This window comes from Nuphar pumila, chromosome 4 (genome assembly GCF_984573655.1).
Source record: "Nuphar pumila chromosome 4, dmNupPumi1.hap1.1, whole genome shotgun sequence".
NCBI classification, from domain to species: Eukaryota; Viridiplantae; Streptophyta; class Magnoliopsida; order Nymphaeales; family Nymphaeaceae; genus Nuphar; species Nuphar pumila.
The window spans coordinates 50,934,778-50,958,088 of NC_143252.1; the positions used below are offsets into that span (position 1 = coordinate 50,934,778).

General features: G+C 36.4%; 1 protein-coding gene across 1 annotated transcript; it reads right to left on the reverse strand.

Moving 5' to 3' along the window:
• Positions 1-376: 376 nt before the first annotated feature.
• Positions 377-22,214, reverse strand: LOC149840209 (uncharacterized). Its single transcript, XM_090003070.1, has 13 exons — positions 21,826-22,214; positions 15,589-15,836; positions 15,408-15,511; positions 13,906-13,995; positions 6,907-7,067; positions 6,698-6,784; positions 5,205-5,407; positions 4,493-4,694; positions 4,335-4,385; positions 4,105-4,203; positions 3,303-3,362; positions 2,727-2,851; positions 377-1,762 (listed from the first exon to the last, which is right to left on the reverse strand). The coding sequence occupies exons 1-13, from the start codon at positions 22,135-22,137 to the stop codon at positions 517-519; spliced, it is 2,988 nt and encodes a 995-aa protein (XP_089859196.1). The 5' UTR covers positions 22,138-22,214; the 3' UTR covers positions 377-516.
• Between the last annotated feature and the right edge of the window lie 1,097 nt (positions 22,215-23,311).

The window sequence follows — 23,311 nt, forward strand, 5'->3', positions numbered from 1 at the left end:
ATGCAAATGATAAACAGATTGTCGTAATTGAGGATAGGTGAACTTTCAATGATCTCTAACAGCACCTGGACAGGCCAGTGCAACACCTGCTATATGTTGGAAATGATTTAGCATGAAGCACAGTTCGCACCACCTTTCTGATGTGCATCTGTATTGTCTGTCTTGGTCCTGATTATTCCTTTTAGAGAGTAGTACCTTTTCGTTTTTAGTCCTAGAGTGCTCTCTATTTGCATGTAAAACATGAAACATATTGGCACTGTAAAATCCTTTTTCAGAGATAAACCAACTTGGTCAGACTGGTTAAGATATTTTTCTTGTTTCTTTTTCCTATTACACCACATTTTCGTAAATGAGAGAGAGAGAGAGAGAGAGATTTTCACATTACAGAGAAAAGTAAAGATTTGCTTTTTTCTTTTGTACACAATGCCACCATGCTGACGAATTCTGCAAGGTAGTCTTCAACTGCAAATTGAATATGATGGTTACTTGCACCTTGTACATTAGCCAGTTTAGCAGTCAACCACTTTCACCAGAGCCTTCGCCATCTGTTCCAACTTCATCATCACCGCTGCTCTGGCTGTAATCCTGTGTATCCTCATCTGATAATTGGGTTTCATTTATCTGTTCAGTATCTTGAAACTTCCTAAAACCAGGATCCACAATGTCAATCATCGCACTTAGAGCTAGATGCTCTTGACTGTTTCTAATGGCACTGTCCTGAACAGGGGCATTCTGACTACCTGCAGCAGGCAACAGAATCTCTGTGTCCTCCTCCCTCAGTGCAGTTGATGGTTTTACATCCTGCTTTAGTTGCAAGCAGTCACTGGTTGCCACCTGACTTGCACACCGATTCTTCTGAAGAGTTTCATTTTCACCAGCCAGAGCAGCGACTTCAGCACCAGCTTGCCCCTCGCTACATGGAGACTCGTTCTCTCCATGGAAAGAAGGAGCAGTGCTTCCTGCCCAGCTGCCAACAGGTTCTGATGCCAGTAAATCAGCTGTTGCAATGGTAGGGACATCCTCTTTGCTACCTGCTTCAGTATCTTCCTGAATGGTTTCTGCAACCTCAAGACAGCCATGTTTTTCAGAGCCTTGACCTTCTCTTTGCTCATGGTTAGCCTCACCATCTAATACCTGTCCAGTGGATGATTGGATATTCAAACAACCTACTTGAATTCTCTCTTCCTGTTCTTCATCTATCTCCATCGTTTCCCCTGCTACACATTCACTTTTATGAGAAGCAATTTGTGGAATGATTAGGCCAGCGGCAGTAGCTTGTGTCTCTGTTCCCACAACCTGCTCTGTGTCAACTGGATTTTCTACAGCTGGGTTTTCTATATTTGGTATAGTGTCAGCAAGATCGATGTCAGAACCAAATCCTTGCTTCTCATGTGCTCTGCTGGTGTATTCCTCACCTTGGCTGTTCTCTTCTTCACCACATTCATGGTTTTTGTGTCCACAGTAGTATTTCTCAGTGCTGCTCGCATCACTGGCAGTATCCTTCAAACTCCTGGCATTTTTTGGAGTCGAGGCAGTAGAAGCTTCACCTGTAAAATTTTTGGGACCACTTGTTTCTCTGCCACTCTTTAAGATTTCATGTGTGTTCCCTCTACTTGTATGATTATCATTGTCACCTGCAGTAACCTGACAGTGATCTTCATCCTCCAGGGTTCTTTGCATTGCCTTAATCTGTGCTTGCTGCTTTGCAAGAAGAGAAGAAATCTCTTCCGTTGTGGAATAAAATGCACGTAGCTGTGTCTCCCTGGCCAGCACCAACACATGAAGGAAGCATTAGGCAGAATTAATAGCCAGGTTGTTGGAAAATCATCACCAGGTTCACACAGGCTGCAGACGCACATATAGGATATAAATTTGCTACAGACGTTTGTACATGCAATAGAAAACACTATTTTTTCCACTTCTTTTGTAGATCTAACCTTATAGACATTATCTACATGGTTTCTTTAGTGGAAAACATGTTTTGGACCATGTTTTTGCAACATGTAAATTGGTTTTTCAAGGACTTCAAAGATCAATGGCCTACAATGTACCAAACTTATGACTCAAAAGGTCATATTTTTATGAACCATGATGAACACATCTATGAGGTCAGATTGAGTGGATACAACTTGCACTTACTACAGTATATATATATATATATATATATATATAGAGAGAGAGAGAGAGAGAGAGAGAGAGAGAGAATCCAGGGTTCTCTTTTTCCCTTCTTGGTGTTTGACAAAAATTAAAACAGTTTGATCCATGACTCAAATCACATTATCTTGTTGCTTTTACTTATTGATGGCTCATTTCATATGATGTCATGTTTTCAATTTTATTTTGGATGTTCATTACTTTGTGTAGTCTTTAATACTTTTTAATAAGTAAACACATTTGTACAACTGTATTAGTAGTTAGATACATAAAATGATAACCTTCAAATAGTCAAATATAAATATTATTTTCATGTATATATAATAAATCAGAAGTCCATAGTTGTCGTTCTTTTTAATTGCTTTAATTTTCCACATAATTCTTTTATTTGTTACTCTTTTTGTTTTAAAATTCTTGGCAATGCAAGGGTGAGCCAAACAATCAGGTGAAACCTGGCACTTTTGGGGGCAGTGTGCAAATATGAACCAAGAAATCAAACAAGCATAAGAAAGATCAATGTAGGAACCCATGGAATTAGACTAATGACATGGGGAGCCTCCATGAATACCGACCGAAGAATGATTCTTTCTCTAGCACCCTGAAACCTTTGTTTTTCAATTGAAAGATCCCGAATGGCAGCAGCCATTTCAAGCTCAAGGGCAGACACTTTAGCCCATGCATCCTCTCGAGCTACCTGCTAACAACAGCATCAAAGGCTCTCAGCAAAAACATAAAGGCACCCCAAAAGTCTTTTTCTTAAGGTTTTCAGTAGTTTGTCCTTAAAAGACAGTATCAGCATGATCTATCAAAAAAAAGGACCAGCAGATGTGCAAATGAAGAAAACTTGAACCAACAAAATTTATTGAAAACAAACATAAATACATAATGTATAAACCAACGAGCAATTTGTCGAGCTCCTAAATCGTGATAAACATTTGGATGTATCATTAGCATAGCAACTACATGCGTTCATAAAATCTTAAAGATAAAAAGATGCAGCGATGGAAAACCCTTTGAAATGAATATCCATGCACACAAAGTTACAAGAGTATGTGTATACCACTGAGTTATTGAGACAAAGTGCAGACACAAAAATAAACATGCAACTTCACTAAAGAGATGAACATTTTGAAGAACTCCATCTCTACCTTTTCCATTTCAAGCTCCTTCCTTAATTTTGTTATTTCTGCCTCCATAGTTTCAGCTTTCTGTACAAATAAACATCAACACCAAAAAATAACATCAGCATACAAGCTTCAGAGAGCATTTAAGAACATAAAAATGCCTTTTGTGTATTCTTATGCGCATGATAGGCAGAAAATACACAAGCACAGGCATCATAATTAAATTCATTTGTGGAGATATTTTTGGTGAAGGAACATATGAAAGATATTTGAGAGAAACTGGCTTTCTCCAGAAGTTTTGGCAATTTTAAGAAAGAAAGGGGGGGGGGGGGGGGGGGGGCTGCAGGGATTGTGACCAATCACCTACTCAACAGTATATTGCTAAAAAAATCATGAAAACTTGTATCTGGATTTCTCATTTATTAAATTGAAAGGAACTCAATCTACATCCATGACAGAAAAATATGAGGCAGTGTTATGGGTCATCAACAACTTCTCAAGAACTGACAAAACAAGGGTTTGTGGCTACCTTTTTCAAAACCACATTTTTCAGCTAGCCATGGCAGGAAACATGCCATTGTTGTGGGGTCACCATATATCCATATGGATGTGTCTTATGGCATAGTGTCATGGAGAACTAGGATTCATTTTGCTTTTTTCTCTTCTCTAAGAAGAAATTACTAACGTTTTTTTTCAAGGAAATGACTGGATAGACCAATCAATCAAAAAGCAAACATGTCATGTAGAAAGGAAGTTTTCCTGAGGAAAGTGATCAGCAATGACAGACAAGAGTTAGATGATGCAAACTTGTACATGTGGGTCATACTTTTTTGGCGCCTGCAGAGGCAACTTGTTCAACATGAAGAAGAGCTTCTAATTGCCGAACCTTCTTCTCAGATTTAACAAAACTTTCACGGGCATCCTCCTACAACAGTATAAGACCATAAAAATAATATAATAGTAACAACCATAAATTGCCTTAGATGTAGCAATATATCAAAATATCCCATAAGAAATTTCACATGGACTTCAGAAGAAGGGAACAGTAAAGCAGACCAGTTTTCTTCTTAATGATTCCACAAGCACACGGCTTTCTTTGTCTGATTCCTGAAAATGTGGACACTTTCATTAACCCTCGAACCAAATAGATTAAACAAGCAATTTATCACAAATATAGAGCTCTCAAAATAAATACAACGACGTAACTTAAATACCTGAAGCTTATTAATAACTTCCCGTAGTTCTTTTTGTTGTCTTAAGGCAGAATCACTTTGCCTCTTTATTTCTTCCTGAGCCTCTAACCGAGCTCTCTCCAAAGAAACCTTCAGATCTCCTGCAGCCTTTTCTCTTTCCACCCTTCGTTGATTACGTTCTTCCTCTAATTGAGATTCCAGTTCTGATATAGTTGCCTTCTGACTACAGATAAGAACCAAGGTGTTCAGACATGGCATAATTGTGTTTTCAAACATTTCTCAACAATGGAATAACACAAATTTCAAAAAGAAAAGCAAGATTCTCAAGATGGAGTCACTGGAAAGGAAGAAAAAACTAGGAATGGAATTTCAAATCTTCCATCTTTATCCAAGTTTGATCAGAATGCTGGCAAAATACTGCAATAATACCATGAATACAGTGCAACAGATTCAGGTTGGAAGCATGTTGAACATGAGATTCACAAATTTAGGATATATCCATTTGAAAAATCTAACAAAGACATTGTGATGTTTCAAAATGGCAGAAACTCTCTCCGGTTTGTTGATTTTTTACTGTGATTTTAACCTGTAGATCTTAGAAAAGAAAATAAAAGTGTAATAATAATCATGTAAATTCATGCAAATATTTTGAATGCAAGCATTCAACCAATATTATGCAGCTAGGAGAAGGTAACATTTCCAAATGACCTGTGCTTTATCAAAATAACTTTACCAACTAATGATTCCATCTGCATCAGTCCTTGACTGTATAGAAGCTGCAAGCCGTTCATTGAGATCATCAATCGAGTTCTTCCTTTCTGTTGATGTTGCACTAACCTCGTCTAGTTCCGTTTGTTTAGCCTCCAACATACAGCGAATGCCTTTAATTTGATCAAGATATGAAAGAGCAACTGATTCTTTCATCTCTTTCAATTCCTACACAAGATTACATACAAACAAGAGGATTGCCTAAATTCATGTCCATCGCAGGCAAAACAAGGTGAATCTTTGACATTCATCTGTTAATGCAAGAAGACACTTGACTGAGAGAAACTCCAGGGCAAAAATGTTCAGATGTCAGAAGGCACAAAAGCTCAAATAAATTCCTTTAGTACTTATTCGTCATCAAAAGCTAAAAACTAGATATAAACTACAACCGTTGACAAAACAATAAAACTGGTATTATACTATGTCACACGGACTCGGCTAAGGAGGTGCCGCACCCGAGTCGACACGCCCCGACACGGGTGCGGACTCGGGTGCGGCTTCGGACTCGGCCCGGACTCGGTCAACGCCGAGTCGGACTCGGTCAACGAGTCCAGGCCGAGTCCGTCCACATTTTGGACTCGGTCAACTTTGACCGAGTCCAAAAATGTCCCTAAAAAACCATTTTTTTATTTTTTTTTGCTTAAAAATATATATAAAAAAAGGCACAGTGCAGACTGTGACTGTGCTGCCTGACTGTGACTGTGCACAGTCTGTGCAGTGTGCACAGTCACAGCCTGTGCACAGTCTGTGCCTGTGCACAGTGCACAGTCTATGCCTGTGCCTGTGCACAGTGCTGTGCAGTGTGCACAGTCACAGCCTGTGCACAGTGCTGTGCCTGTGCCTGTGCACAGTGCTGTGCCTGTGCACAGTGCTGTGCCTGTGCACAGACACACAGACTATGCTGTCAGCTGTGGCATTTTAAAAATAAAATAAAATTATATATATATATATATATGTTTTTTTTTTTTTTTTTTTTTTTGCCGAGTCCCCGTGTCCAAAAATTTTAAAATTGTGCCGCACCCGTGTCGCACCCGCACCCGCACCCGCACCCGCACCCATGTGACATAGGTATTATATTAGGCATTTTTTTCAGAAGCCTGCCATGCTGGAGGGATCGGGACCAGTAGCTGTATCACATTTCATTTTCATTGTTAACCAGGTTTTCATCATCATCACCATCATCACTTTGAAATATCTCTTTAATTTTTTACAGTTTTTAGTCACATACTTGTTTTGGTTCAATCATGAGGTTACAACAAATTAAAATATCATTTATGGAAAATCTGCCAAAGTTCCCAATAGACACTGAAAAAAACAAACAGAAATTCATGCATCTATGAAGTCAGCATACACAGCATCTTCCACATTAAGCAGTTGCATTTGTAAGTTCCATAACTTCTTAATTGCATCCAAAACAAATAAATCAGTGAGGCCTCTTCAGATATCCAAAAAGCATACATTTTCGTGACAAGCAGCAGCAGCCCGAGCTTCACTACGCAAGGTCTCGATGGTAAGCACATGAGATTGCAGCTGCTTCCTCAAGTCCTTTGTCCAATGAAAACAGCTTAGATAATTACCCAATTTGGGGAAAAAAAGAACAAGAGTGAACAGGAGGCCAGGGGGGTCAATAACTTCAATATTTGAATGCAAAAAAGTTCATAATATACCTCATTTGATCGTTGCAATATTCTAACATCATCAAGTGATATAGGACCATCAGGTGCACCAATACCAATACCTTTTGGTTTCTTGCTGTCAGGACCACCATTAGGTGCGCCAATGCCGAGACCTTTTGGTTTCTTGCTGTCAGGCCCAAAGTCCATCGAATCTTCATGAGAGTTAGAAAAAAGTGAGGAAGAAAATCCATTGAAGGTTAAGGCCACTACATGAATCAGCAATAAAACTTAACCATTCTGCAGGCAGGCTATGAACCTTCATTTTCTAGGTAGTAGTTGTCCTGATTTGTATTTTCTTAATAGAAACTTCTATTAAATTGCTGTTTTCCTCATAAAAAGTTTCTAAACCTTAAATAAGCTAACTGCTTTGTAAATACCTTATAGCATGTTATTCTTGTAAGGAAATAGGCGGAAGTGTAACCCAAGAATGCACAAGCATCCACAAAGTCCAATAATGAACAAGCACTATCGCATTCAAACAAGAAGTCCACAAAGAGACGATATGAAAACCTAAAAAGGCTATACAAGCATAAAAATAATGAAATATTTATTGGATTGAGCCTTGAAAGGCATAACATTTACAAGGGATGAAGTCTCCTACTAATACATAAAAGAGAATATGAGAGGCCATTGGGGGCTCCCACATGGAGTTGTTGGGAGCCCCCAACGACTCTATGTTGGGGGCCCCAACGACTCTATGTTGGGACCCCCAATGCATAATACAAAAAAAAGGGAAAAAAGAAAAAAATACAAAAATAAAACAAAAATAATCTACCTAATTTAAAATAGTTGTTTCTAGAAACAACTATATAAAGACTAAAATACCCCTCTCAAGTATATTGACGAAACTACCTCTATCGGGTATATATATATTAACACCCTTCCTCAAACTTTACGGGAAAAATTATCCCAAAAGTTTGGAAATACAAAAAGAATCTTGGAAAGAAGTCCAAGTCTTCAAGGGAAATCTTCATCCTTATGACATCTCCGAAAATTCTTGCAAATATAAGTCTTCAAAATGCCTTTATTGGTGATCATCCCCAAGCATCTTCATTGGTTATCACCACGATGTATCGAAGGTATCACATCTTAAAGATCCTGCATAGAAATAACAAACCAAAAGAAGACTTCAAGTACACAAAAAATATTTTAGCCCAAGAATTGCAGAAGTTTCAACAACAATATATTGTAAAGCAAGAATAAAATGGTTTAAACAAAATAGTAATAACTTTTTGAATCATTAAATATTAAGAAAGACAAGAATAACATCCCTCAAAGATGAAAATAAATCACAATCAACTTAATTTTTCAAGAAACTATAACACTGATCATAAGAAAATTTGATTATTTAAAGGACATATGATTCATTAAGAAGAGATAAACAATTATGCATAAAAATTATCTTAAATGAAATGGTGTTCTTCCAAAAAGCATACGAATCTCTCAAAAGAATGTCTATGAAATGGTGGTCTTTCACAAAAGCACTTGAATCCACCAAAAGAGTGTCTATAAAGACACTTCAAGCAAAACCCATAAAAGGGTATAAGAGGAAGAACACAACAATGAAATAATAAATCTTTATTAATAACAAAAATGCTTAAGAAGCATTGGATTTACACCATGTAACTTCAAGACTAAAAAAATCAAGTTTGAAAAATGACTTTAATGTGAAAATATCTTCGATAAGATCAAGTCCAAAGATGACTTGATTAACTCACAAGAATCACAAAGAAGCTAAGTGCACAAAGGCACAATGAAATACTCACAAATGAGTACAAATGTACAAAGGCATGAAAAGAAATCTTTATTTAGAGAACTCAAAATCTTTAGAAAGAGCTAATTAACTTTATTCATGCGATTATGTGATCCATACAAATATAAACATATATGCATCATGTTGTTAAAGCATATTTAGGGTACATGAAACAACCATGAAAAGATAACGAAAAAATGAATTAATTAAATTTATGCATGCCACGGTGTGGACACGATAATCAAAAAACATAATTCACTCACCCATCCTAGAGTGATTTTAAGTATAGAGGACCAAATATACATATATATATATATATATGTGTGTGTGTGTGTGTTATCAATGAAATGCATGAATTTTTTATCGATAAATATTTTTTTTCATACAAGGAACAAGTAGTAAAGATTTTTAAGAGATTTATTAAAGAATTAAGAGATCCCACATGACAAAGGGAATGATATAAGCAAGTCAAAACCAATTTGCAGAAGACGACAAATTTAAAAAATCCCATAAATATCAAGAAATGGTATTTTGCAATGAAATTTGTAAATCAACACTAATCTGTGAAAAATTACATTCTCACAAATATCAAGGAGTGATATTTTGCAATCTTTAATAATGCAATGCAAGATGAATGAAAGTATTTCAATCAATCATTTCTCATAGAAGAGAAGATGAGTTACACAATTTTGAATAGATTAAAAAAATTCTCAAACATTTGAATAAGTAAATTAGAGCATCGGTTTAACCATCACAAGTAATCACCACCTAGTCCTCCACACCTCAAATATTAAGTATATCAACAACTAGACCAAGATCAGAAACTACATGCCACTAAAGGGCCAAAGACACACACGAAGGTGTATAGAAACACTTGTCTACATATAATGACACTTGAAACGAGTGTATCAGCGACTAGAACAAGAGTACAAAACCAACAATAGACTAAAAATTACACATGAAAGTGTGAATAAATATCTCTTGTCTACATATAGTGACACTCAAAATCAAGTGTATCAGCTACTAGAACAAGGGTACAAAGCCAACAATGAGCTAAAAATCACACACGAATGTGTGAATCAACATCTCCTGTCTACATATAATGACACTTAAAACAAGTGTATCAGCTACTAGAGCAAGTACAAAGCCAACAATGGACTAAAAATCACACACAAGGGTGTGAATAAACATCTCTTGTCTACATATAATGACACTTACATAAGAGACATAAAAAGGAAAAGACAACTGAGGTAAGAAAGCTTGTAATGGAAACACATTATCAATTTTAACCACATTTTGAAACACCATGGTTTCAAAAAAATAGATAGTCATCACAGATACACATAATTAAAAACATTCATAATAAAGTCAATGGCCAAAGAACATATGAGTGATACAACACACTCACATTCAGAGATCACGTAACTGTCAGTTAGAGTCAAATCACACGTTGACAATCTAAAATGACATAAAACATGGTGCACACAACTCACCCCAACAAATATCTCTGATACAATAATAATAAAGCCAAGAAGATCGATGCATCATATAAAAATTTATGATGAACAAAAACAATGCCACAAGAAGGCAATAAATACTCACGAAAATCATTTTTCAAATAAGTGAGTTCATAAAGGGAACCGATTTGAAAATTCAAATCAAAGATCCAATAATGGAAGATGATCAAGCTTAGAAAAAGTGCAATCATATGCACAACAATGAAATTTTTTTGCAATTTTGCATAAACACGGATCATGCTTAACATAATCAATTCTTCAAAATAAAGTCATTCAAAAAGGCTACCATGAAACAAACATGTAATATTAAGGAAATAATGCATATAAAGTTTTTAGAAGGACCTTTTACAATCCCAAAAGTAAACATAATTACTACCAATCATGAATACTTGAAGCAAAAATAATCTAATAACTCATAGTTATATAGAGGCCATGAAATCATACCAATCGTCATTCATAATGCAATCTATTTTATGTGACTATGACACATTTTTAGAGAAAAATGTGTTAACATTATAAAATGCATTCAAAGCATCCAATGCAAGATTTATTTTCTATATAAAAGTCAAAATAGAGATAAACACAAATATCATTCTCAAGCATAAATGTTTTTCAAAGAATTAGTTTTGCATAACGAGGAAAATATCTTAAAGTTAACCATTATAATGAGATATGCGGAAATATAAATTACAAGAGATAACACAAGAGGGTTCAATAAAGAACCAAATATCATAAGCACATAAAGTGCAAAATACACAAAACCCACTAAAGAGTAAATGCCAAAAAGCAAAATAAGAATATTATCGAGGGAAAAAAATAAAAGAACTATTGAAATCACATAAAATATGAATATGCAAAAATAGACATGATATTACCAAAGAGTTAAGGAAAAACATGATGACATACTATGTCACATGGGTGTGGGTGCGGGTGCGGCAGGGGCAAAAATCTTTATATATATATATATATATATATATATATATATATATATATATATATATATATATATAGAGAGAGAGAGAGAGAGAAGGGGGTCCGGGGGTTCCCCCAGCGCGGGTCCCGCTGTGCGGTCAGCGGTCCAGGGGGGCCGCCCCTGGCGGGGGGCAGCGCCCCCCCCCCCGAACTTTTTTTTAAATTCCACAGCCTATTTCATAGGGCAAAATTAAAAAAAAAAAAACAAAAAATGGACCAAAATGACCCTGGGTGCGGTCAACGCACCCAGGGTCGGGTTGACCGCACCCACGTCGAGTCACGTCGACGCGGGTGCGGCACCCTGCTAGCCAAGTCCCTGTGACATAGATGACATAAGATGTTGATCATACAAGTTTCTAAAACTTTAAAGAACTCATAAAATTCATATAATATACCTAAAAATCATATTTTAACATATGCCTAGAAGTATCAATAATCATTATGATAAGAACAAAATGCATACAACAAAGGAATTAGCCATATGAAAACCACAATATTTAAGATTTTTAAAGAAAATCATCTATTCTTATAAAATATGATTTTTATGATGATATGCATAATTAAAACAAATATTTTATGAAAATATGCTTACACACAAGATTTAATAATTACTTTTAAAAAAAACTATTCATTTTTAAAATATTTAGCAAAAGGTTACTATTTAAAAATAGAAATACATATACGTAAATGAGATATATAAATACACAATACCTGAGATACAAACCGGGCAAGAGCTTTTCTTGAATCTAAGCCACACAACATTGAGTGGCACGTTTTTCAAGATGAGCACGCGATCTATTCTCCTAGAGACCTTGCTCTGATACCATGTAAGAAAATAGGCAGAAGTGTAACCCAATAACGCACAAGCATTCACAAAGTCCAATAATGAACAAGCACTATGGCATTCAAACAAGAAGTCCACAAAGGGACAATATGAAAGCCTAAAAAGGCTATACAAGCATAAAAATAATGAAATATTTATTGGATTAAGCCTTGAAAGGTATAACATTTACAAGGAGTGAAGTTCCCTATTTATACATAAAAGAGAGCATATGAGAGGCCATTGGGGGCTCCCACATGGAGTATTTGGGAGCCCCCAACGGTCATATTTATGACCGTTGGGGCCCCCAACAACTCTATGTTGGGACCCCCAATGCATAATACAAAAAAAGGGGGGAAAAGAAAAAAATACAAAAATAATCTGCCTAATTTAAAATAGTTGTTTCTAGAAACAACTATATAAAAAGACTAAAATACCCCTCTCAGGTATATTGACAAAACTACCCTTATCGGGTATATATATATATACATATTTTAACAATTCTAGCATAGCATGTGAAACAAACTCTCTCTCATTTTCAAAATACTAAAAAAGAAAAAAAAGAAACAAACTCTTTCTCTATATCTTTCCCATATCTTCATAAGAATATCAAAACACATCAAATAGGAGATAAGCCAAGTAGAAGAGCCCAGTTGATGTTGGTGCTAGATGGAGGATGAAGAATCTGCATAAGTACTGAAATCCATAGCTAGCAAAACTCCATTTGAAACATGTTTCTTTCAATAAAACTTTGAAAATGAAAAAAAATTGAAACTTCATCTTTTTCAAAAAATCGGCTAAAAAGCATTCTTTTGAGAGATGTGTTTAGAACACAAAAACTTATATTTAAGTAAAATACTTTTCAAAAAAACTCAATTACGGATCAAATTGATCGGATCTTGGGTTTGGATCATAATGATTCTTGAATTTGAATCTCATTGTTCCTTATCCTAAGTTGTTTCTCATAGGAAAATCTCATACATGTCTGTTTTTTTTTACTTTGTTTTGTAAAATCAAAACCTAATTAAAGCCGTATGTATTGTTTACCGATTTTTTTCTGACTTGTTCTTTTAAGACGTTTTTTCAGCTATCTTTTTGAATGTGAGACCTTTCAAAAAACATATTCAGTATTTAACGATTTTTTTTCTTTTGCATATTGCTAACTATGCTGAAAACCAAACCCAAGTTGTTAACTTAATAGAGCACATCGACTTTTCAATTTTAGACACCTGTCATGAATTAAATTACTTCAAGTTGTAACCTTCGTTATGCTAGTGTTCTATTGAAGTTGCATAGAATATAATGCAAAGACTGGAGAGGACAACTGAACAAGTTCCTGGATGCTTGTTAAATTAACTGCAACTACCATTGGCAGCTTTAGTAAACTTTGGAAAAGAATATTGACATTTAACCAAAGCAACTAACAAATCTTCCTTTTTCCCTAGCCAAAAAAAGAAAAGAAAAAGAAAACCATACAACCAACCTCGTTTTTTCAAAATTCACAAGGGGCAAAAAGTAATCATTTTCTAAAAATTGCCTCACACAAGCAATACACAAAGTTCAGGTAGATCGTTTATGGTAATTTCAATCATTAACATTTGAATCAGCCTGAACGGTGCTGCTTCCAAGTACAGACAACAATTGCTCCTTCATTAAGGCATGGTCCTACTTCCCAATCAAATCAAGAAGCCAGGCAACAGGATCTTTGTGAAGCTACGCCTTTGGTCTGGTATGAATACAATCCAATACTATAATCCTATGCACTGAAAGCCATGGAGCAGGATAACAAGCAAACATGGATCAAATAAAATAATATCCATCCAATGTCAGGTTTTATACTTTCCATGATTTAATATGACTATATCACAGCAAAAGATACACCATTGACACTTTTAAACCAGGCATATAAAGCATATCATAGAATATACCTGTTTTCCTTTTGGAAAGTGCAGGTCCAGGTGAATTCGAGGAGACAACTGATTTTGCCACTTCTCGATAGACAAATGCAAATGAATTTTCTGAAAATGTTGATGAAAAGAAAGATATAAAGAAATTGGTAAATTCCTTCTCATAAACTTGAAAAATAAGGAAAACGAGATGATGAAAAGAAATAGCCAAATATGCATCAATCAGGAACCCACTGCCAATATACAAAGTATGTGTACAATTCTACTCACAAATTTATCTTTAAAAAGGGCAAAAAAAAATACTATAACCAGGTGTGCTCCAGTAGTGCCCCCTCTAAAGCATCACTATGGACAACAAAAGTGTGATACACCTTCAATATCAACAGCTTTCCTGATTGCGTCAAAGGAGATAGCTGGATGGTGTGGTCACACTACCATAACTGAGGGACCTTGGTTCGAATCCTAGGGGGGTTACCCCATAGCCCATTCAGTTAAAAAAAAAAAAGGAGTTTTCTCAACACAAAGGGTGTTCAGCCTATAACTACCATTTACTTTGACGCTAGCATCAGATGGACTACAGTACGATGATAATAAACATATTTATCAGTGTGTTAAGCGTACAGGTGTCTGCTATTATTCTGTTAAGCCTTACAGGGGCATTTTGTAGATAACTTTTTTTTCTTTTCCAACCAAACAAGTTTAAAACACAGGAAGGTTAGCAAATGGCATGCTAAAGTTACACATAAGAAATACCATAGCATCACAAAAAGAGTATATGAACAAGCATTTAAATCCTTCAAGTAGGGTAAGCCATAAAAAGATAGCCCCTTCTGAAAAAGAAAAAGGAAAAAATAGGAACTTAAGTTAATTGTTAAAACAAGAAAAATAGATTGATTGTTTTCTTCTTGTTACATCTCATCAAGCATACACTAGTGCTCAATGATCCTGCTACTGAAGCAAACAGTTCAGATTACCACCATCAATACTAGTAGGCAAGCTTTTACAAGTGATCTGGATTAGCCTTTAGCGCAATCGGCAGTCACTTCTTATAAAAAAAGAAAGAAACTTTGTGTTCATTTTGAGTGGGTAGGATTTGAAGCCACCACATCTTGAATTAAAGACAGAGGACCTACCTCTAAGAGTAGGCCTTGTTTTTTATGTTTAGTAAACTGCACTTAACAAGCTTAATCAGGCTTGTTTACTTGTTCAAATTCGGATCATTTATATAACCGAGCCTGGGATTGGCGCCCGAGCCCAGCACCTGGATGAGCCTCGGCTGGGCTTAAACAAGCCGAGCCCTGGCCTGAGCCAAGCATTGTGCAGTAGTAGCTTTTAGTCCGAATGAATAAGGCACGCCAATTAAATCATGTAGAATAGACAGTACAACCTGTTTGTAAAGCGAGAAGGGGTTTGCTTGTTGGAATCGTTGGCCAAACAAAACATAGAGGATCCATGTACAATAATTACAGTGCACAGAGAACAGTAATCAAGAGGACAAAGATAAAGAGGCAAATGCTTATTACCAAACTCAGGAAGATAAGCAAGAGATATGACATCTCCATGATGGAGTTCAACATCTGGAGAATCCTTCTTCAGCAACTCCCAGTTAAGATATGTTCCATTGGTGCTACAAACAGCTCTAAAGATCAGAAATTCATACAATGTAGGAAATACTAGATTAAAACATTAAACATGATTGTAAACCTCATATCCTTTATATATACTGCAAGGGAGGGGCTTGTTGCCTCTGTATCATTAATTTCCACTTTCTTGTTATCCTTCACACATACTGAAAGGGAGGGATTGCTTGTTGCGTCTGTCTCATTAATTGCCACTTTCTTATAGATTTTGCAATGCCTTCCACTGATTGTGGGCGACTCACACTGGAAGCATGTTCCATTTGCTGAACGACCAAGGATGTGTTCATCATTTTTCAAAATTATGTTATTTCCCTGATTTGGAAAGATAAGTGGAAGCATACAATCACTACACATAAATAAATAAACAAATAAAGAAAATGCTTGCATTGTTTATCTATCTATTTATATCAGTCATCAATATCAACCTCTGCAAGGCAATTTGTCAGAGTAGTGTTTTATCTATAATTCCCAAGAAAATCTCAGTGAAAAGGGAATCCGAGAAAAATAGAAAAACCAAGAAACTTTTATCAGTGTTCTCCCAGTAACAATATTAAAGAAAGAAAAATAGGGAAGATACCAAAAGCATAAAGAAAATATAAAATCAAACAATAACGTATTTTTGTGATATGATATTCTAGAGATGCCAATAGTTACAAAATATTGAGAAAAAATAGAAAAAAATCACATATATATATACATGCATGTGTACACATATGCAAAGGAGAGAGAGAGAGAGAGATGCACACGTGAACACATTCATGCATGCATGCATAAACACGTGCAAATGCTTTCTCCAAGTGTGTGATAGTGCATATGTCATGCTTCCAAGATAAAACTGAAAAGATGGAACCAAATTTAGAGGGAGTATAATTAGGGCAGAGAAAAACATCCAGAAGCATATGGCAGAGATGAGTAATTATGATTGACTAGCCAACAATGAAATACCAATAGCATCCCATGCTTTCCATAACCAACTTTGCTATAAGCATTTGTCCCCTCCATCAATCTAGTAAAAACCAATAGCTTTGTTGTACTGGAGTTTCACTTTACACTTTTTCAGCGAAGCCTTTTCCCATGGAAAATAGCTGCTACAAAATACTCATCGATTAAATGCAATTTGCTGTTTGTTCACATACGGCTTCCATTTTTTTTATTTATAGTCACTCATTCCATTTATCTTATTTTCAATTTGTTTCAGATGTTAGCCTTTCCTTGTAGAAGTATTGTACTATTTATAAGTAGGACTAGGAAACGAGATGAGTAGTTCATGGCTCAATTCAGCTTGGCTGGTTCAGGCTCATAAAATAGGCTTGGTGAGCTGAGCTACACGCTGCAGATGAAGTTTACAGAACAGAGCATGAACAGAGGTGCTCAGCTTATCTCATGTGTGTGTGTAGTTGGTTGGAGTACATGACCTTGAAACAAGTGGCCAACTGTTCCATTCTTGATGTTATCAACATATGATAATTTGTCACTAACCTCCCTCTTTCCCCGAAGAAATCTTGGGCCAATATCGTGGAGGGCTTCGTCTCTGCTCCCTCTCAGGTTCAGAGCCTTAGAATCATTAAGGAAGATGGTGAGGAATGTTGAGAAGTGTAATATGCTAATGTATCATATGTATTACTATTTGTATGTGCTCTTTTGTGCTACCCTCTCAATGTTGTACATGTATTATTTAATGAGTATGTCACAGGGATTCAGCTAGCAGGGTGCGGTCAACCCGTTCCTGGGTGCGTTGACCGCACCCAGGGTCATTTCGGTCCATTTTTTGGATTTTTTTTTAAATTGCCCTATGAAATGGGCTGTGGAATTTAAAAAAAAAAATAAATAATAATCGCTCTTGAAAGCATTAACGATAAAATCGTGATATGCTGAAAATATCGCTTTCTACTTGTTATGTAGCAGAAAATTGCTGTGTCCAATATGGAATTAAACTTTTTAGAAATCAAAGTTAATTAATATGAATTAAGTAATGTGCATCATTTTAGGCTAATTAATTGTTGGTTTAGATGGTTTTCCATAAAACAAACTTTGGAAAGTAGTAACTCATTAAGAAAAGAAAAAACGTTCAAAATTCGAAGCCTTCGGGAAGTGGAACTCAATTACTTTGATTGAGTGTTTTCGAGTAAAGCCTTTAATATGGTATATAGCTTGGTTTTTTCTTTTCCAATTTAGCCTTTTATGTTTTAAGTATTAGTTTAATTACTGCTGGTGGTGATTTTGACTAAAAGAACGTGAGATTAAAAAAATTATTCAAAATTCACCAGGAAAACACGTGCAATAATTTCTCGTTTTAAACTTTTGTCACTATGATGTACACCTAAATTTATTTCTCGATTAATTTCAATTTTTTGTTATGATCAAAGTTTAAATTCCAACCTCGTTTATCCAAAGCCTAGCCATATGATTATGGACGAGCCATTGTCTACTTATGATGATTATACCAGGTATAGATCCGGGTTCAATTGACTTACATGAACCAAACCCGAATTATACCCGGTAAAATAATATGTCAGCCAAATTTTGACCAATGAGAGGCTTGAGGTGTTTCTTTTCTTCCCAATCGGGTTAGGTGTTCGATCGACTTGAATCCATTTAATTAGTTTTGGTAGAAAGTTTCAGATCCGATTCTCGTTAGCAGGTACATCTGTGTTGCATGGGACTTGTCACTTTTTTTCCAAACGAGTTCTTGAGAATTGTGGTGAAAAATAAAGGCCGTGATGAGTTAGGAAGTTGGAATCGCTAGATTCGTGAAAGTAGAAAATTCATGTTTGCCATTTTCTCCATTTTTTTTAAAGTCTGACTCATGGCTATATATATATATATATATATATATATATATATATATATATATATATATATATATATATTATTTTTTGCCGCACCCCCGCACCCGGGTTTTTTGGAAGTGACGCATCCCCGCACCCGCACCCATGTGACATATATGAGGGGCATTTTTGTATTTGTATAGGAGGTTAGAGGGTCAACAGTTTTTGGCTTCTAGTGTAACAAAAAAGGGGGTTGTCCCTTTTATGGAGTGTAGCTCTTTATTCCAAACCTAATGAAGTTTCTCCTCATCTTCTTTGCTATCTCTCTCATGGTTGGAACTCTATTGCTTTGATATGGTATCATAGTCATTCCCAACCTTAGAGAGAAGCCTTTGGTGGGAAAGAGGAAGAAGAAACTTCATTCTGGTGCATCGGGTGTGTGTCTCGTTTTGCATGCCCCAAGAAGGACCTTCGTACATTTGTCGCAGTTTGGTTCAATTGAGTTGAGGCTTCGGTAGATCTTGATTTTAGATGATTTCTAAATCAAAAATTATTTTGATCGGAGGTATACTCGATTTTATATGGAATTTTTTCTGATTTTATTAATAGTGACCAGATTTGGATTTCCGGCTGTTCTTATCAGATCAATAGTTTTTGGTGGCCTTAGTTTGATGTAATATGGTCGTTTTTATGTGGGAAAGCTTTTAGAAGTATTATTTTGACTAATTTTGGTGGTGTGCTTGAGATTTGATGGTTCTTTGGGTATGCATATGAGACGTCACCTGCATATGTGATTGTCGACTTTCATTTTGGTGGTTGTAGTTTTGTTTTTCAGCAAAGTTTGGCTTTTGTTTTATACCAGAGGCCTGTTTTTTACTGCATAGTCTCAAATATTGTTGTTCTTTTCCTTTCTTGGTGTGAATCTTACAATATTTGACTGTTGGTTGTTGTTGTTGCTTTTGTTTTTGTGCAGCCTCTTATTGTGTAGTTGGGGGTTGAAGTGAAGTATGAAGAAAGAAAACATTCAGATTACCCCTGTAAATTTTGACGGGTCTAATTTCACATACTAGGCAAAGTTTATGTGAACCCTTATTAAGGGGTATGGATACATTGGGTTCATAGATGACATCAAAGCCAAGCCCAAACAAGGAGATGATAACTATGAGACGAATATTGTAGATTGTGAGAGGAACAATGCCAAAGTGAAGTCAAGGCTTTTGGGCGCTTGAGAGCATAATATTTCAGTGAATATTATGAAATATGAAAATGTCAAGAATGCATGGCCATATTTGAAGGTCTATGAGCAATCTAATTGGGCGAAGAGATAACAATTAGAGCAGGAGTCAAAGTCCTTGAGGCAGGGAAATGAGTCCATTCAGGACCTTTATGCTCATTTTCAGCAGGCATTAGATACCTTGACCTCTATGACAGCTATTTCAAAGTGTGATAAATGTAGTGAATGTGTGGAATGTAAGAATCGAGATATAGAGGCCAGGGACCAGAAGCAAGTGATAGCTTTTCTCATGGCTGTGCGTCCTGAATTTGATAGTGTACACAACAATATCCTGCATCGGTCCTTTCTTCCTACATTGGTCTAGACCTTGGGTGAGCTTCTTACAGAAGAGACCAACCTCAAATCTCTTGGCAGTCAAACCTAGGGCTGGTAAACGTGTCGAACTTGGGTTGTTCGGGCTCGACTCACTAAGGCACACCCAAACTCGAGCTCGCTCATGAGCTCATCACGAGCCGATCACAAGCTGGCTCGTTTTCTTTAAAAAAATATTTTTATGTATCTTTTAAGCTTGATAGTATATAAAATATATATAATACATATAGTATATGTATAAAATATATAATATGTAAAATGAGCCTATACGAGCAGATCTTGCCATGTTCGTGCTTGGCTCATTTACCTAAACAAGTTGGCTCGCAGAGCTCAATTTCTAAGCTGAGCTTCTCATGAGCCGAATGACGAGCTGCTCGTCTCATTTCCCAGCCCTAGTCAAACCCAATCAGAGAGTGTGCTAGTTGTGATTCGCTAGTTTAGGGGTAGAGGTAGCCGATCTAGTGGAAGTCGTGGAGACATGAGCTCCATCTAGTGCCACTACTGCAAAAGTTTTAGGCACACGAAGAATTCTTTCCATGTGCTTAAGAAGAAGAAAGGTGTAGTAGTGGCTATCTCTACTGAGGAAGAGAGCTTCAAAACTAAGATTGGCCCATCGGATGTGAGCAACACTGGTTCTCAAATTGAAGTATCTTCTATGCAGAGTTCTATTGAACTTGGGAGTAGGTGTAGCAGATGAAGCAGCAGATTCAACAGTTTCAGCTTCGGCCCCCCTACCTTTGGCCCTTCTTCTTCTGGTACTGCCTATGTAGGTATTCTTCGTAGTTCTCATGGTTGGTTTATACATTCAGGGGCATCTTGTCATATGACAGCCCATGAATCCATCATAATCGATTGTCATCCCTGCAATGGTATTTTGCACTGTTGACGAGTCTTCTATGAAAATTTCTAAAGTTGGTAGTGTCTCTTCTAGTTCTTTTTTTTTTTAAGCAAACTTAATGTCTTTCAAGCTTATCATATTTTATCCATATCCATTTACTCTGTCGATTGTGTTGTGCAGGATCAGCTATTAGGGAGGAGGATTGGATTTGACCATAGGAAGGGAGATTTATGCTATTTGGATTGGTCGGATATGAACAAACATAGGAGATATGAAGTTGGTTTGGGAGCAGCTAGTCTAGACGAGTTCTTTTTATGGCACCAAAAACTAGAACATATCTCCAGATCTAGGTTACAATAATTAGTTACTTCAAGATGCTTAGGATAGTTGAAGTTTGTTGTTTCTTATCATGTTTAGAATTGCAAAAGTAGTAGATTGGCAAAGGATCGTGCTTTGTCATTTGATTTAAGAGACAATAAAAAAATCCATTTGATCTTGTACACTCAGATCGGACCAGGATCATCCTTTGTCTTGTCTAAGGGTAGTTCATCATATTTTGTTACATTTATACACGATTGTACAAGATTCACTTGGGTTTACTTCATGACAAATAAAAATAAACTGTTTGACATTTTTAAAAAATTGTGTGTGATGCTTTTCGTCAAAGTCACAAAGAATTCAGATGGAAATCTCATGCACCTACTTTTTCATACAAGTATGATAAACACGAAATTGCATTGTTGAGTAACGAAAAGTACGCTAACACCCACTTATTATGCCTAAAAAGTATGCTAAACACCCACTAACGACTCAACTTTCCCATGTATCTCTTCTGTAAAAGTGGGTGCAACCGAAAGCCCCCCTATGCATTTCATGTAAGAGGGTTCTAACTTCTAATAGAATCAACGAGCACCCATCATCTCCAAATAAAAGAAGAGTGAAAAATCAGCAAGTTTTTCGAAACGATAAGGACTTATTGATTTGAATAAGCTTCAATATGCATTATATGGGTACAGTTTCTACAATCAGATTATGCATTGAAAGGGGTAAGAGTGAAAATTTTGGCAATGGCGAAGAGAAAAATCGTACCTGGAAGAAGCAAAGGGCCTTGGAGGAGAGAGGGGTGAGGATGCCCCAAAAGGCGTCGGGTTCCGATGCTTGGAGCGGCCGAGCGGCGAGCCTCCGAGCCGCTTCCTGCAACAACTTCTTCGCGAGCTCGCGACCGCTCGGCTTCACCGTAGGGGTCAGGACGGCTGATTCCTTCACGATCTGCCCCCCCGAGCCCTGCATCATCTCTCTCTCTCTCTCTCTCTCTCTCTCTCTCTGCGCTAAACGATCGCCATCTGAAACAGGATACGAGCAAACCTGGGAAAAGAAAAAGAGAGAGACGGAGAGAGTCATCGGAACGCAGTTCGAAACCCACCGGCGTTGCGTCTTTTTGCCCCGACAAGGCACAGCCTGGGTCCTCTCCTTGGTGAGCAAGGAGACCTATGGGTTTACGCCGATGAACTCAACGAGCGGCATTTTTTTTTTTTGATTATTAACAGAAAAAATAAATTTGCAACCAAACCAAGGTGTCCTAAGTAAGGCTGTCAACGGATCGGGTCAAGGTTGACCGGAACCCATCCATATAACTAATAACCGGGTTCGTGTTCAGGTTTTGTCGGGTCATGACAATAGGATCTCAAACCCAAACCCATATAATTTAAAAATTTTATTTTTATTAAAACTATATATAAAATACTTGGGGTGGGTTAGTGTGATCATGCAAAATTTTTCCTCCCGTTCCTCTTTTTCCTTTCTCTTCGTCTTTCTAGCCTCTATTCTCTTTTTGAAAGGGAATAAAAAGAAGAGAGAATGGGAAAAGAAAGAAGAGAGATGAACTCTTTTGCAGGGTCTCATCTGACCAAAATTTTGAAAATATTTTTTTAAAATCACTCGCCTCCGTTTTGAAAATTTACGAAAAAACAGAGAAACGGGATTCGCTCGTCCGTACGAGGTTCGACCGTTCCTGGCGCCTTTACCAGGGGTAATCGAACCAAGGATCGAATTTATGCCTTTTTACTTTGCTAAAATATCATCTAAGAATTTATTTCAAGTCTAAAATGCACAAAGAATCATGCTTGTGTGAATGCAAAGATGTATGCTCTTTCGAGAAAATGATTTGAAAATTTCCAAGTCTTTCTGAGATGAACTTGATAATGGAGTGAAGAAATGGTTTTTTTGAAAGTTGAATCTAACTTAGAACTTTGAAATAGATTTTGAAAAGATATTTGAAGTTCTAAGTCTTGAAATAATCAGAGTTGGAAAAATAAAGCTTTGAATTGAAAGGAATGAAGAGAAAGAGGAATTTTGAAGTAGAGATAGAAAAAAGAAAATGAAGTTTCAAAGTCAAAATGGACTTTGAATTCGAATTTTGGAGTATGAATTTCGAAGTAGAGATGAAAATGGAATTGAATTTCAAATTTAAAGTTTGAAATCAGGATGGAATTTTGGATTTAAGAAATCCAAAACGGAACTTGAAAGTAGAACTGGATTTAAGAAGTTCAGATGGGATCTGAAAATGGAATTGAAT

Bases quoted from the DNA above. Each gene is read 5' to 3' on its own strand.
- LOC149840209 (XM_090003070.1), bottom strand. From the start codon at position 22,137: ATGACTCTCTCCGTCTCTCTCTTTTTCTTTTCCCAGGTTTGCTCGTAT. The intron at 13,996-15,407 runs GTAATAAGCATT...CAACATTTTCAG, and splicing joins TGCTTATCTTCCTGAGTTTG to AAAATTCATTTGCATTTGTC. The intron at 2,852-3,302 runs GTAGAGATGGAG...TGCTGTTGTTAG, and splicing joins AGGAGCTTGAAATGGAAAAG to CAGGTAGCTCGAGAGGATGC.